Consider the following 14666-nt stretch of genomic DNA (forward strand, 5'->3'; position numbering starts at 1 on the left):
CGCCTTCCCTATCCGCCATTTTGTCGGGGCGGCCCGAGGAAGCTTTTTGTAACCTCGGGCTCTTGCGTTTGCGTCCGGTGCGCGCGCGCATGCACGCATGGAGCGTGCTGAGGGAGGATGGTCAGCAGGAGGAGCAAGGAGGAGCGGCCTCGGCGAGGAGTGAGGGCGGCCGGCCTCCGGGGCTCCTTGAGCCGCCGCCGCCACTACCACCACCGCCGGCAGCGCCATGTACCGTACCAGTAGCGTGTCTTCCTCCAGCCGGTCCAAAGAGAGCAGTAGATCGGGCTCGCGCAGTTCCCGCTCCGCTGCCTCCGGTTCGACGCGGGGCCGGAGCCCGCGCCGCTCACGCTCGCCTTCCCCGCGAGGCCGCCGGTACCGTTCGCCGTCCAGCAGCCGCTCTTCTCGCCGCTTGCCGTCCCCGCGCCGCAGTAGTCGGGTACGGTCTCCGTCCGTGGGGAACCGGAACTGGGCCGGCTCAGAGCAGGCTTGCCCGGCATAGCGACCGAAGGACCGGGCCTTGGGAATATTAGTCCGCCCTCCCCTTAATCCCCCGCCCTCCCCACGGCCATGGCAACGGCTCCCTGCCTGGCCGCTCGCTTTCTCGCCTGAGTCACACACCGAAGTGGTGACAAACGAAGGATACAGTATATCCCCTTTGGTCTCTTCCTGTCGTCGCCTTTCCTGCAGGTTTCAGGAAAGGCGAATCTTCCTTTCGCGCTCCCGAAGTGCACAAAGACCTCTCACATCGCTGGGCCAGGGCCTTAGCAACCTCTGGCATCCCCCCAACAGTTGTACCTGCAAGCACAGTTTTGGTTAGGGGAGGACTAACACAAAGGCATAGTTGTTCAGCCAAAGTTGGCGGGCTCCCCCCCCCCCCACAAAAGTCACGGAGGACGCAATCCTATGCACACTTACTTGGGAGTAATTTAATTTAGTAAGACGTCTCAGTAAGTTTAGAGCTGGCCTAAGAGGTTGCCTAAGGTGGAGGAGCAAGTGGTACACCTGCCCTCCGTTTATGGTTCATAAGGCTGGTTCAGTGATTTTGGAACATGAGACAGAAAATCCAGAAAAACCTCTTCCACCCCCCTTGCTGGCAGTAGGAAGATAATAACAATAACAGACTACTACAGATTCGCTGCCCTTCCATTACCCTTAAAAGCAGTTGCCTAAGGCACACTCTTCATTTCCTAATGGTAGGGTTGCCCAACATGTTTTTGGGAATTTATCTTCAGGTTCTTTGGTCATTATTCTTTCTTAGAAAAACAGAGAATGCTTGTAGGCTGTGGGAGCTTAGTTCTTTGTGGATTGAATAGGAACGTAGGACCATGCTAAGTTTGAAACTAAACATAGTATAGGTTTAGAAGAGTTTTAGTATATTTGTTTTGATTTATAATTTTACTATGCTTGTTCCTATAGCAGAATATAACACAATCCTAAGCATATTGACTCAAAAATAAGCCTCTTTATATTCAATGGGATTTGATTTCTGATAACTCTGTTTAGGATTGCTGTTAGACAAATTACAGTAAGTTTATACAAAAACTTTTTATACCCCATCTCTTAAAGCAGTACTAGAAAATACTTAGCCGTTACTGAGGGAAATAAATCAGTTATGTGGGCAGACAGCAAGAGTATTTGTTTTTTTTTAGCCTAGCTCGCAATTTCTTGGAAATTAAAGGTGGCAGCCTCCAGTGTTTTTCAAACTTGGATCCCCAGCTGTTGTTGAACTACGACTCCCATCATTCCTTACCACTGGTCCTGCTAACTTAAGGTGATAGGAGTTGTAATCCAACAATAGCTGGGGACTCAAGTTTGAGGAAAACTGCTGTAAGCAGTGTGGGGCCAAATCCTTTCCCATCATTATAGATTTTTTTTAACACATGAGTCACATACACATTTAACCAGACCTCCAGGGACCTCATGCCAGTGGTGGATGTGGCCATCCCACGCTTCCATACCCACACTCACATGTGCACACAGGGCACATAGGCCCTTGGCCCTTAGCTGTTCCTCAAGCTGGCCCTCACATTCCCCAGCCCAGCAGGGACCTCCCTGTTCATCAAGTTATCAGACTGATGGCTGGGCAGGGATTGATTGGATCGTCATCAGGGCACTAGACTGTGTGTGTGTGTGTGTTTGTTTACTTCACCCACCCCAATGTTATGTCTCTCTTATTTGCTCCCAAAATTGGTAGGTTTTTTAGAGGGCCAGGGAAATGATTTGGGAGGCTTGATTCAGCTTCCAGGCCAGGGGTTAGCTACCTCTACTCTAAGGAAAATAGTGCTGGGGGCACAGCACTGATGTAATATGTAGATCAAGAAAACTGAACAGAATTGTGGGGACCTTTCATTAAAGCTCCTAGAGTATGAGTAAGAACCTGCTACTGGTCCTTTTTGATCTTCTGGCTTAGAATGAGCAGAGCTGCTTGTGATCAGCCCAACCAAGTGAGCAGGAGCTTTCCCCAAATCTTCAGTGGCATAAAAAAATAGTGAAATTGACTTAGGCCATTTATAAAATAATTGTACAATTCTCAGGCAAGATTCCAGGAAATTAATAGTACTGTATAAAGATTTTCCTGAAAATCCAGACTGCTGACTTGCTGCCCAGTGTTCTTAAAAGGAAAGGCTGAAAACTTGTGATAGCTGGGGAGTTGAAACCCAACTTAGAAGTGAACAGTAGCCTACTTGAGAGGGACATAAGTCACTTCCAGGTTAGATAAAGGAGCCCCAAACTGATATTATGGTTTTATTTCTGCTCATAGCATAAGTGATACATGGGTGGAGTTTATAAAACTACCCATATAAAATTGCATATTTATAAACATGAATTCACCAGTAGTCATGTACTGTGGCAAAGCAGTTACGTGAGTTTTCTGGATAATTTTGAATCAGAATTTTTCAGTGCCTTAAATTGATTGGGATTGGATTTAGTTTATTTGAATTACAGTGGTACCTCTGGTTGTGCATGGGATCCGTTCCGGAGTTCTGGTCAGATCCTGAGGAATTTGCAGTCGGAGGTGCCTGTTCTGCACGCGGTGCGGTAGAGTGCTTCTGCGCATGCACGCAGCAAAACCCAGAAAAATACTTCCGGCTTTGCCGCATGCGTAACCCGAAGGATACGCAACCAGAGGTGTATGTATCCAGAGGTACCACTGTATTTGGTTTTTGGATTTTAATTAAGCCTTGTTTATACATGCATGCTTGAGCACACAAATCTACAAATCAGTAGTTCTCATGTGAGAGAGAAGATGCTTTCCAGAGACAGTCATCTAACCAAAAAAATGTTGAAACTTTGAAATGCCCCAAATTTAACTCTATTCTTTCCATCCATTTTATTACTAATTAATTTTATGAAACAATATATTCCAAGAAAGTGAGAATATTCTGTAGAAACAAACATCACTGGGGATATTTTCTGCTCTACATTATTGGCTGCAATTTTTCTTAATGGTAAAGTTGTCAATCTAGTTCCATTGCCTACGCATGTGTTCACAGATGCCTTCAGTGCAGATGAGTGCAAGTTTGATGTGCATTGTCTGATTTAAGTTGGCGTTAACACTTTAAATTGTTTAATTTCACAGTGGTTTTGGCTTATTCCTTGAATTTAATTTGATTAGTTTTCATTTCAAAGCAACAAAGGTGATGTCAAAGCAGCTTACAACAATAACGTAATCTATCCTAATAATTAGCATGATGGAACTGTATTTTTCTCCAATTGCAGAGACGTTCCACAGGCCGGCGCTCATGTTCCCCGGGCCGGCACTCATGTTCCCCGGGCCGGCGCTCACGTTCCCCAGGCCGGCGCTCACGTTCCCCAGGCCGGCATTCTCCAAGTCGACATTCTGAGTCTTCAGTGGAACAGAATTTACGGATCACAGTTGGCAATGACCGTTACGGCATTGACACACCTGAGAGAAAGAGAATATCTGATAGACTAGGCTCACCAGTTGATAGTCTAAGTGATTTGGACAGGTATGCCTCTGAAGAATAGCCTTTCAGAATTACACCTTCTAGTTCTTGTATCATAGGTGATAGAAATGATCACCAACCTGCTGTGAGATGGTACAGTGGTGCCTCGCAAGACGAAATTAATCCGTTCCGCGAGTCTCTTCGTCTTGCGGTTTTTTCGTCTTGCAAAGCGCGGCTATTAGCGGCTTTAAGAAAAAGGAAACGAACTCGCAAGACGTTTCGTCTTGCGAAGCAAGCCCATAGGGAAATTCGTCTTGCGGAACGACTCAAAAAACGGAAAACTCTTTCGTCTTGCACGTTTTTCGTCTTGCGAGGCATTCGTCTTGCGAGGCACCACTGTATGGAAATTGTATTGGATGGAATATATCAAGAATCCCACATCTAAGAGATGTTTTGCTTTCTTCACTTTTACGTCATATTGGTACTCCCAAGTAGTTGCCAAAACCCGGTGGTAGCTCTTAAACTAAAATTGTGCAGTAAGATTAGATTCTGAAGAACTGCATGCATACAAGTACAGGAATAATATGAATGTATGATTGTTGTTGCTGTAATGTTAACCATGTTGTTGATAGTGATGGAATATATTATAAATGCCCATAAATTAGAAAGGGATAAAGTTGAAGATAAAAAAACATAAATTAGGAAGTTAAACAGCTAGTTGGCTGAAGGCAACATAAGATTCTCACTAGATCAACACTCTTGAGTTTTTATGAGAATTTATTTCAGTGGTGAACTACTGTGGATAAAGTTTTTATGTTAGAATATTGTGAAGCATAATTTATTTTTATTTTTTAATTAGCTCATTTGACTGGAGGGGTACATTTAAATTTTGTTCTTCCCTGCTGAATGGTGGTAGCAGTGCTGGTAAAGTTTTTCTGGGTACTTTATTCCCAGTATATATAAATAAATAGGAGAGTGTCTTTTATGAAATCTGATGAATACTTTTTCTCCTTCCTGTCATGCTGGCTTTTGTGAAGGCAGACACTGCATTATTAAGAGTGGGAAATGACTAATTATTTTACTTGCATATAGGGGAGGAATCATTTAGAGACAGGTTAACCTATAATGTAATCCTTCAGAGAAGTTTACTACAACGTTGATTGCAGTGGCAGAAAATAAAGTTGCTTTGATCCAGGAATTGTAAATAAGCTTTGGAGAAGGAGTGGACCATTTACAGTTTAGTGAGATTGTAATCATAAGAAATTGCTGAGTGCTTGTTCACATGTAGTGCTATATAGGATGGGTGGGAATTTATTTATGCGTCTCCTCTTTACGTAGGACATGTAGTGTGAATTGTGGCCTGTTGGTGTATGTTTGTGCACTCTTCACACCAAACATCACTTTAGCAGGGCCTCGTTGGTATGAATATTTAGTAAACACCCAGGACAAGCTTTCGGAATGTATACAATATTGCTGAATGTATACTCTTGCTGAATGTATACAATATTGCCCACAGAGTGGAAAACAATAGATTTAGAACAGCGTTCTTCTGCTAGCATCAATGATAGTATTACGAGAGGTTTTGAAAATATGTTTGCATCTGAGGAGTATGGTGCATGCAGATAATTTCACACAACCTTTTCTGAAGAAGAATGGTGGGAGATGGGCAAAAAAGTACAAAGCTGGTTTTTAATCATTTTTCCTTAATTGAAATCATGAGGATTTTTAATTGTTCAATCTACAGTACTACCTGTTTTTTTCTGCTCACTTTATTTTTAGTAGACTCTGATCTAAGAGGTTAGCAATAACAGCAAATACAGAACTGAAATATTTGCTTTCTGAAAATGAATCAAAGTTCAAGAGAGAATTAAGCACCCATTTAGTAAATTTACTAATTAGTGCTTCTTGGGGGAAGTACTATTTCTAGGGTGAAACTGCTTTCATTTTCTTTATTTTTCTGATATTTCTTGTGAAACGGAAGAGTCTTTGAGACATAAAAAGTAACAGCAAAGTCATAAGAACAAGGATGGCGTAAGTTGGATCTGTAGTTGAGTGCCCATGCTTAGGGTGCTAGTTGTCTATACTTGCTTTCAGGATTTTCCTTCTGTCCATGCCCCTTAACAGTGAGTCAGTATTTGTTGTCTACAGCAGGGATGTCCAACTCCCAAGAGACTGCGATCTGCTCACAGAAAAAAAATATGACCTTCTTCCGGGGTTCAGGTCAAAGTTGTTGAGCTTCTTTTGGGGAGGAAAGTCAAAGTTGTTGAGCTTTATTTTGGGGGGAAATGGAAAAATCACTCACCAAAAGATTGATCAGGAAACAAAAAGCCTCACAGTGAAAACTATGTCTTCTATTCTAGCGATCATGCGCAAATGGAGGCGCCGGGTCCAGGTCCTATTCCCCCCCCCCCAAAGGAAAAATCGACCATGATCAACTCAAACCTCATGGGGATCAACAAGTTGATTGCGGTCGACCGGTTGGACTTCCCTGGTCTACAGGATATACTCAATTGTCATTTGGATTCTTTTGCCTTAAGTCTTTTGTGTAATTCTACAAATCTTGAGGTTTTCCTGAGCCTGCTGACAATTGCCTCATGTGCATCAGTGCTGCTCTTTTGACTTAAGTAAATTTCTGTGCTGGAGAATTGAATTCACTTTTTGTATATAGGATACTTGCACTGTCCATTGTTTGTAGCTAGTTCAGAGTGGCAACTTAATCTTGCTAACATAGTTGTGATTGAAACTCTCTTCCAATTGATATCCTGATCCTATGGACTTGTTTTAGGTGTAATTGGGTCTATAGTGGCTTAAGTGCTATAGCTAAACCAGAGCACTGTGTTGGATAACTGAGTTGAGTCCCATTTGCCATTATCTACCTTATTCTCCTGGGAACTAACTACCTTTTGGTTGCAGATGTACACAATAGATTGTGAAAGACCTTAGAATGTAATTCTGTATTATTTGCTCCTGTCAAAGTGGCATTGCTGTTCTGTTTTAAAGTTCACATTTGAGGTTGGGACACTTTGGTCTGATTATTTGACCAGTTTGTGTGATGAGCTGCTCATAATGTCAAAGACCAAGAAATCGGCAAAACCACATTTCACTGTTCATTCACAAATTACATTACATGCATATATTATATAAACTTCACTGTTTTTCTTGAAAAATCTTTGAACTGTTAAGGACAGTGATATTTTGTCTTCTAAATGCTGGGTGCATGGGGGGGGGAATCTCAGAAAGCAGGTTTTGAAAATACTAGCAGGGAAAATGCTTATGTTTTCTTCTATAATATTGTTGCTGATGATGGAGGAATCATAATAGCCATGGTGTAAAAATACTTCTAAGTAATGTTATGTTGCTCACTTCTCCTGTTTCCATCCTGATGAAGTTATTGCTTCCCTGGATGGATGGTCAGTCAGACAAGAATGAATGAATGAATTGTAATGTAATGTATGTAGTCCAAACTTAAGTAAAACAATTAAGGTGTGTGTGTGTGTGTATGAAATAATCTTACAAAAATTACTAGCCTGCAGGTCAAAGGAGGGACAAGCACTGTGTTTCTGTGCTGGGCCAAGAGGAGGAGGCTTTCCTCCTCTGGCAGCCTCTGGGTTTCTCTGTTGGGCTCAGAAGTAGCAGAACGCTCTGTCCCTCCTCTGCCAGCCTACTCACTCACCTGCATGCAGCCCGTTGTTGCCTTTGGCTGCCAGGCTAATGCTTAAAATAAAGATACTTGGTTGGATCCAGAGTTCTGTGGGCAAAATTTCACTCATGGAACAAGGTGCTCTCAGGTCTTGGCTCTCCTCTGTTTATGTTGCATGTCTCATGGTCATAAATATCAAGACCTCTAAAATGAGTGGTGAAGGTATTGCTTAATATGCAGCATCTCCAGAACCAGCCATCTTAGCTTCAAAGCATGAATCATGCATTTTACGCCTCTCTGAGTTCAGGGGATGCTGTTCCAAGTTCCTGACTTTGTTGTACCTTATGTGCCTCTCTTATCAGGGATGACTTGGCCGATGGTCCAATATTTAGCAGAGGCCTTTCACGTCCTCGAAGCCTTGAGCGATATCCCTCCTGTGAGGAACATGCTTCTAGTCCTTTCAGTATGAGACATAATGAGGACTCTCATAGTAGGGATGTTTTCCTCCACCAATCAGACTATAGCATGAACTATGACCATCTACAGGCTCTCCCAAGGGAAACTGATAGGGATGGTGTACTACTTAGGAAGTCCTCATATTCATCAGAGGATAGAGGGCGAGAGCCCAAACGTCCTCGATATGACAGAGACGACAGACTAATTGACATGAGCATAGAGCCTCAGGGTTTCCTGCCAGGGACACGAAACTATCGTAAGCGAAGTCCTAGTAGGAGCCCAAGCCCACCATATCTGGATTTCCGCGAGCTTGAAAGTGCTAGGAGAAAAAGAGAAGAGGAGCTGAGCAGAAATTTGAGTCAAGAATTGCCTGGACATGGTTATATGATCCCTGACAGGAGCAACCCACTTCAGTCTTCCGAACCTCGGTATCTCTATAGACCGGATGAAGCACCAGCAATGCCCAAAAAGTCCATCTTGAAGAAACGCGTGGACAATCCTTCTGTGCAGGTTTGGCCTATATTTTTTTCTCTCCTTACTAAACTGTCAGTTACACTTTGCTCCTTTTTAGTAAATCTTATTATACTTAATCTCTGGAGTAGATACCCTCAGAACAATACCCAGGTCACCCTTGCTGTTGTGGAATCTTAAATGCCAAAATAACAGCATATTTAGGAACTGCTGTGTCTCTTTCACACCTTCCTACGGTTGACTGTTACTGTTCTAAACCACTGGCTATGATCCTGGTGTATCAAAGTTTTGTCTGTTTTATTGGTTATCACTGAATGTATTCACAAATGACAATTATTTCTTTTTTCTTTTAGCCTGAAGTCTTTTCCAGCAGTTCTGCCTCTGTCAAAGAGCCTCCCCTTATTACAGATCATCCTCCTTCGCAGAAGCGTAGCAGCATTGCTCCTTTTTCATCTGAGGTGGAGAATTTCCTTAAACAGTTCAACAAAAGTGCAGTTACAGAATCTACAAATAAAGAGTCTCAAGGGAGTGTGCATAATTGGAAACTAAATTCTGGCCAACAGCAAAACACTTCCCCCTTCGAACAGAATTTCGGCAGTTTTTTGAAACAGAAAGACTATCATGAGTCCATATCAGAGCCTGAAGACCGGCACAATGACTTCTTACTTCCTCATGAAAGAGCCAGCCAGGATGGGAGTGGCTTTTCACGCATTCTTGGTATGATGGCAGATTCTACCAGTGCTCAGGAAAAGAGAAGGCGTGGGTTTCCTGACATTGAGGATGAAGAGAAGTTTCTTTATGGTGATGATGAAGATGATTCTAGCATTAATTCCCCTGCTGTGCTAAAGTCAACACTTAGTGTTGTTAAAGAACCTGAAAGCCTGAAAGAAAGTTCTCCACCTCCTGCTAATCCCTCTGTAAAACCTGGAAAATCCAGACCAGAGTATGAGAAAATTCATGACTTGCTCAAAACTATTGGTCTTGACATTGGGGTAGCTGAAATTGGTAAGCTTGCTGCCCGCACTCAGGAACGCCTCCATGGGAAGAAAGCATCTCGTTCTCCTGATCGTCGTTCAATAACGTCTCATAAATTGGAATCTAGGGAGAGGCGTCGCAGTCGTAGTGACACTCATTCTCCAGAATCAAGGCAGCATCACTCTCTCTCTCCCTCTGGTTCTTTCCCGCCATCTAAAGATATACCCTCTATTTCAAATTCTGAGCACACAGAAACCATAACTGTAGGGCAAAATAATCCCACTCCTATACCAGAACAGTCTGTTTCCCCAATATCTCTAATGCCGTCGGCTCCACCTCTTCCTAATTTGTCTTCTACTTCCACTTCGGTTTCCCAGTATAGAGTTTCTCGCTTTTCACCATTCACTGCAACTCAACTGCCACAAAACTATCCATCTCCCACAGTGCCCCCTCCTGGTTATGATGCATATGGACACTATATGGCATATGCAGCATCTGGCTGGCCCATGTATGCTGCTCCTCAGCAGGCTGACCCCACACTTTCAGATGTACATGGGCTTGTCACACTGACAGTACCACCAAATCCCACGCGACCCAACCTCCGAGTTATTGAGACGGTTTCCACAGGCAAAGGGACTCCCGATACCAAGAGAGATGACTCTGTTCTTGTACAAATCCCTAGTGCTACGACTTACTCAAAATTATCCCCTCAGTTTTCTCAGCCTTTTAAAAGTGTTAAAGAAAGAATATCCGATGAAAGAAATCGGGCTTCTCAGAAGCTAAAGGTGAGTATTTTTAATGATGTTGATAATTTTGTTTCTTACAACACACAATCTAAAGGCATAAGAAGGCTGAGTATCTGTGTTTATTTTTCAATCTTGATTGCTATTTTTGGAATAGAATGTGCCTCCAGTGTTTAAAAATATTTGACTGTTCAGTTAATCTGTGGCAGGAGATGCCTTATAAACACTTGAAACAAGGACACATTTTATTACTGAGTTGAGTTTCTTAGTGTGTTTCAAGTAGCATTTAAAATTCTTGAAACAAAGTGAAACAGATTACAGTCCTGTGAAATATCCCAAATTAGCAAGGTTCTCATAAAAATCTCTTTTAGGTTTTCTTTTTATATTCAGTTGCATTTGTGCATTTGGTGTCTTCATTTAGGAGTGAAGAGAAACATCTACTAAATAATAAGATTCTAGAATAGTAACTAGTACAAGACTAAATTCACCAGGAAAACAGGCAAATATTTCCAAAAATGGATGCTTAATATTATTACATTGCAGTAGATTATGGCTACGTTCCAACAGTTAGTATGTGCTGCAGCCCATTGATTTCAGTGGGCTTAAGCGTGCTTAATTTTAATTAAAAATCCAGTTGTGTCCCTCCTTTGACAGAACATTCTTTCAGACTGGAGGCTTCTGTCAGCAGGAAGGGGTGTGTATGATTCTTTTTTTATAACATTTTCCATCTGCAGCCCCTTCACTCATTTCAAAGAACTTCCTCTGTAGTTGAGAGAAAAGCAAAAGTTAATTATTAAACTCTTATTTTGATTGAAAAATCAACATAGATACAGCATAGAATAAATGAGCTGCAACCTCTGAGCAGAGATGCATTTGCATCAGATACTAATCCACAAGGCTACTTTAACATGATTATTGGAATTTCTCAAATTCAAGAAAAAGCAGTGGGAGACATCCCAGTGGTCTTTGCAGTATTTCTTTGACTGGTCCATGAAAGAGGGTATTTTTATACCTTTGTTTCCTTCATTAACTTTCTAGGTAATGGAGGAAAGAGAGAAGTTGAGGTCTGAACAGGAAGCACGACAGAAGAAACTGCACTATCTCAAGACTGAATTAGAACGACTTTCAAAACAGCAAGGTACTGCTTTCTCTCATGCCTCATTTTTCCCTGTGATGCTCTATAGTGGTGATACCAAGTGTAGGATTAGGCACCCCTAAATATTATCCTAAACAGGAATTAATTATTGTGGATCCTGTATTGATTATTGCCAGTTCTGCATTCAGTAATGTGGACAGAACTTTCTGGCATTTGGGCCCAACAGAATGGTGTGGGACACCTTTAGGTACGCAAAATAATTTTGCATGTGTTAACATGATTTTCTTATGCTTCCTACTCCACTACTTTGACCGACTCAGGGGAGATGCTGCGGAAGAAACGTAGGGAGAAGGATGGACACAAAGATCCTTTGCTAATAGAAGTGAACAAACTACAGGACAACATCATGAAAGAGATTTCTCAGCTGAAGTTACATGCAGAGGCTGCAGAGAAGAAACAATCTGAGCTTGACAAAGTAGCTCAGATCCTGGGTATTAATATATTTGAAAAGTCCCGGAAGCAATCTTCAGAAAATAAGGACTCATCAGAAAAAAACAAGTCAGAAAATGCAAAAGGTCAGGAGAGAACTTCCAACTCAGTCAAGGTAAAAATTCTAAGTGCTGATTCTAACTGATGTTCTCACTTTTGGTAAAAACAGGGTGTTTGGAAGAATTTATTGCCACCCTCTTCTTACATATTAAGTTCAAACTTTGTTAAGCTGTCACTTGTGTTTGACATAATTTTTATGTATTATTAGTATCCTGACTTTGGGGGTCACACATTCTTACCATGTGACTTAAAAGTAACATTAAATTCATAAAAAATACAATAAACAATATCAACATAGAAAAAATAATCAAGATCCTTCCCACAGGGAAGTTGGTGATAGAAAGGCCTAAGACAGGGAGGTAATAGTCTTTCCTGAATCCTTTCCACTGGTCCAGGAGTGGAGGGAATGATTTTAAGAGGTGGCTGGTGTTAGAATAATCTGATGACATTCTGCAGAGTAGAAAAAAACCAGAATGTTTATGCACAACAGTTATCAGGTAGTTTCTGAAGGACCATGAATGTTGATTATTTCATGGAGTTTGTAATTTTAATTTCAAATAGCTTTCTGTGTGGTCCAGTTTTGAAAAACTTACATAAATTGAATTAATAGAAATTGCTAAAAACACAACACCCATAATATAATGTTGATTTTTTTTCTCCCCTTCAGCCTGAGGAAGTGCATAAAGAGAGAAGTCTATGTGGTGCTGAATATGATTCATTCCTGTTTTTTTTTCTGTCTTAAATAATGCTATGATTACCTTTTGACTTGCTATGATTACCTTTTGACTTGAAATTCTCTACCTCAGGCAGATTTTTATGCTCCTGCAATAGCCTTATTTTCTTTAATAAACATTTTAAAAAGGGAAGAAATCATTGTGGCATTTTCTGGTTTGATGAAAAGAATCTGATAATTATTCGGGAAGGAGACATGCATGTTTTTTCTTGTTGATCACAAGTGTGGAGTGACACAGTCTCTGCAAAAATGACAGGAAAACCCCCAAGAAAATTGAGTGGGAATGCAATTCTAATTTGGGTTGCCTTCCAAAACCTAACAGCCTGCTTGCATCAGGATGGATTTTCCCTTCTGCTACTCATTAACTTGGAAACTATGAGGGAGAAATTTCCTAGCTCTTCTGAAAGTGAAACACTATGGAAAACACTGGATATGTGATCTCCTTAAGTCTGCTTTGCCGACTAGACCCTGCTTGTAGGCTTCCCACAGACAGAATGCTAGACTAGATGGGCTTCATCCCAGCATAGCTGCTCTTATAATCATATAAAGACAAATCAGTTGTTAGAGCTCACAGCCCATTATTTGTGGGAGCAAGCAGATCAGTGGAAGAGGAGGGGGATGTCTATATAATGCCAAAACATTCTTTATGATTCTCAAAGAAGGGAGCTAGAGGATATGAGCACACAACATTAAACATAATGCTTTTCTTCACTGACTGACAAACATTTTTGGAAGAAAAAACTACAGTATCTTGATTGGAATACAAGGGTCTTATGTTGGTACTCTGGTCTCCTGATCCAGTCAGTTCTTACAATAGGTTGGAAGAGCAATTTATGTTTCCCCTGCAACTCTTTACAACTCGTTTAGGGAGGCTTTCCTAGGGATGTGGACTTCTAAATAGTTTTATCACGTATATTATACTCTAGGGGATCAAAGAGTCAAACAGCATGACATAATAGACACCATTTCTCATGTATGTTAAATGCAATAGCAGAGTCAGTAATTCAAGATTTGAGACAGACCAGATTCTTCTGCTGCAAGCTTTCTTCATTGACAGCTTAGAACCTTAGAACCTGAGCACTTGTGTTTTGCCACAATATAGAGTGCATCATATAAAGTAGTTGCAGGTAGGTAGCCGTGTTGGTCTGCCATAGTCAAAACCAAACAAAATAAATAAATAAATTCCTTCCAGTAGCACCTTAGAGACCAACTAGGTTGGTTATTGGTATGAGCTTTCGTCTATCTGAAGAAGTGTGTGTTTATTTTATTTCGTTTCATATAGAGAGAGTATGCAAAGTGCCTGGCTTTTTCAAAGACTTTTAAGTGTTTTTGAGAATTTACAAATTCATTGGGAGTTGCTGGGTATTTTGTAGTTAAGTATTTTGTACTTAAGTATGCATACTGCACACATGCACCGTGTACTCCATGGGGTGTCATCCCTTGATTGCTTAGTACCTGCAACCTTGGCAACATGCTTGAGTCTCGTTGGAAGTTCTTTCCTATTTACTGAACAACATCTGAGTCGGCAGTGCCTCCTCACTGAAATGGTGGAATTATCCTGGGCATTGATAAGCAGGTGATACATAGTTACATATATGTATATTTTGTGTGGTTTCTACTAAAGGCTAGTTTTGAGGCACTGGCTGTCATTCCACAGTTAGTAATATTTCATTTTTTCCAATTTAGGATTTAAAAACTAATGACAAACCTGGGTGCAGGAGCCCCAAGTCTACAGAACCTCATTTTCAGCCATCCAAACAGCATTCCCAGGAAACCAATATTTATGACTATTATGACACGGGAAACCACTGGTGCAAGGACTGCAATACCATCTGTGGGACCATGTTTGATTTCTTCACACATATGCATAATAAGAAGCACAGGCAGGTGTGTGCTATCAGGTTTTCATTAAGTAGTTTTAATTTGCTCTTCCAAGTTGTAAAATAATGTTTTGTAGAAAGCAAAGAACTACATGCCAATCAACTTTCCTTTTAGAAAATACAGTTTGGAATAAGTTTTTATTCCTAATCTTTTTGGTATGGTTTGTCACTTACTATATTTTTCCACGTATAAGACGCCCTCTGTTTTTCTGAAC

The 14666-nt window shown here is 41.3% G+C and overlaps 1 protein-coding gene across 4 annotated transcripts in view; it reads left to right on the forward strand.

Moving 5' to 3' along the window:
• The window catches only part of ZNF318 (zinc finger protein 318), a 22245-nt gene continuing 7579 nt past the window's right edge, over window positions 1-14666 (forward strand). For 3 of the 4 annotated variants that reach the window (XR_014217855.1, XM_082216218.1, XM_082216217.1), the window contains exons 1-7: window positions 1-436; window positions 3721-3971; window positions 7911-8514; window positions 8829-10235; window positions 11232-11331; window positions 11610-11893; window positions 14258-14458. Coding sequence is in view for 3 of the 4 variants with exons in the window: in XM_082216218.1 (XP_082072344.1) it covers window positions 227-436; window positions 3721-3971; window positions 7911-8514; window positions 8829-10235; window positions 11232-11331; window positions 11610-11893; window positions 14258-14458 (3057 nt within the window). In the remaining variant the exon portion in view is untranslated. Of the gene's footprint in view, window positions 437-1175; window positions 1194-3720; window positions 3972-7910; window positions 8515-8828; window positions 10236-11231; window positions 11332-11609; window positions 11894-14257; window positions 14459-14666 lie in introns of those variants that run through there. The other variant, XM_082216219.1, reaches the window with a different exon arrangement.

This window comes from Podarcis vaucheri (genome assembly GCF_965113315.1).
Source record: "Podarcis vaucheri genome assembly, chromosome: 3".
NCBI lineage: Eukaryota > Metazoa > Chordata > Lepidosauria > Squamata > Lacertidae > Podarcis > Podarcis vaucheri.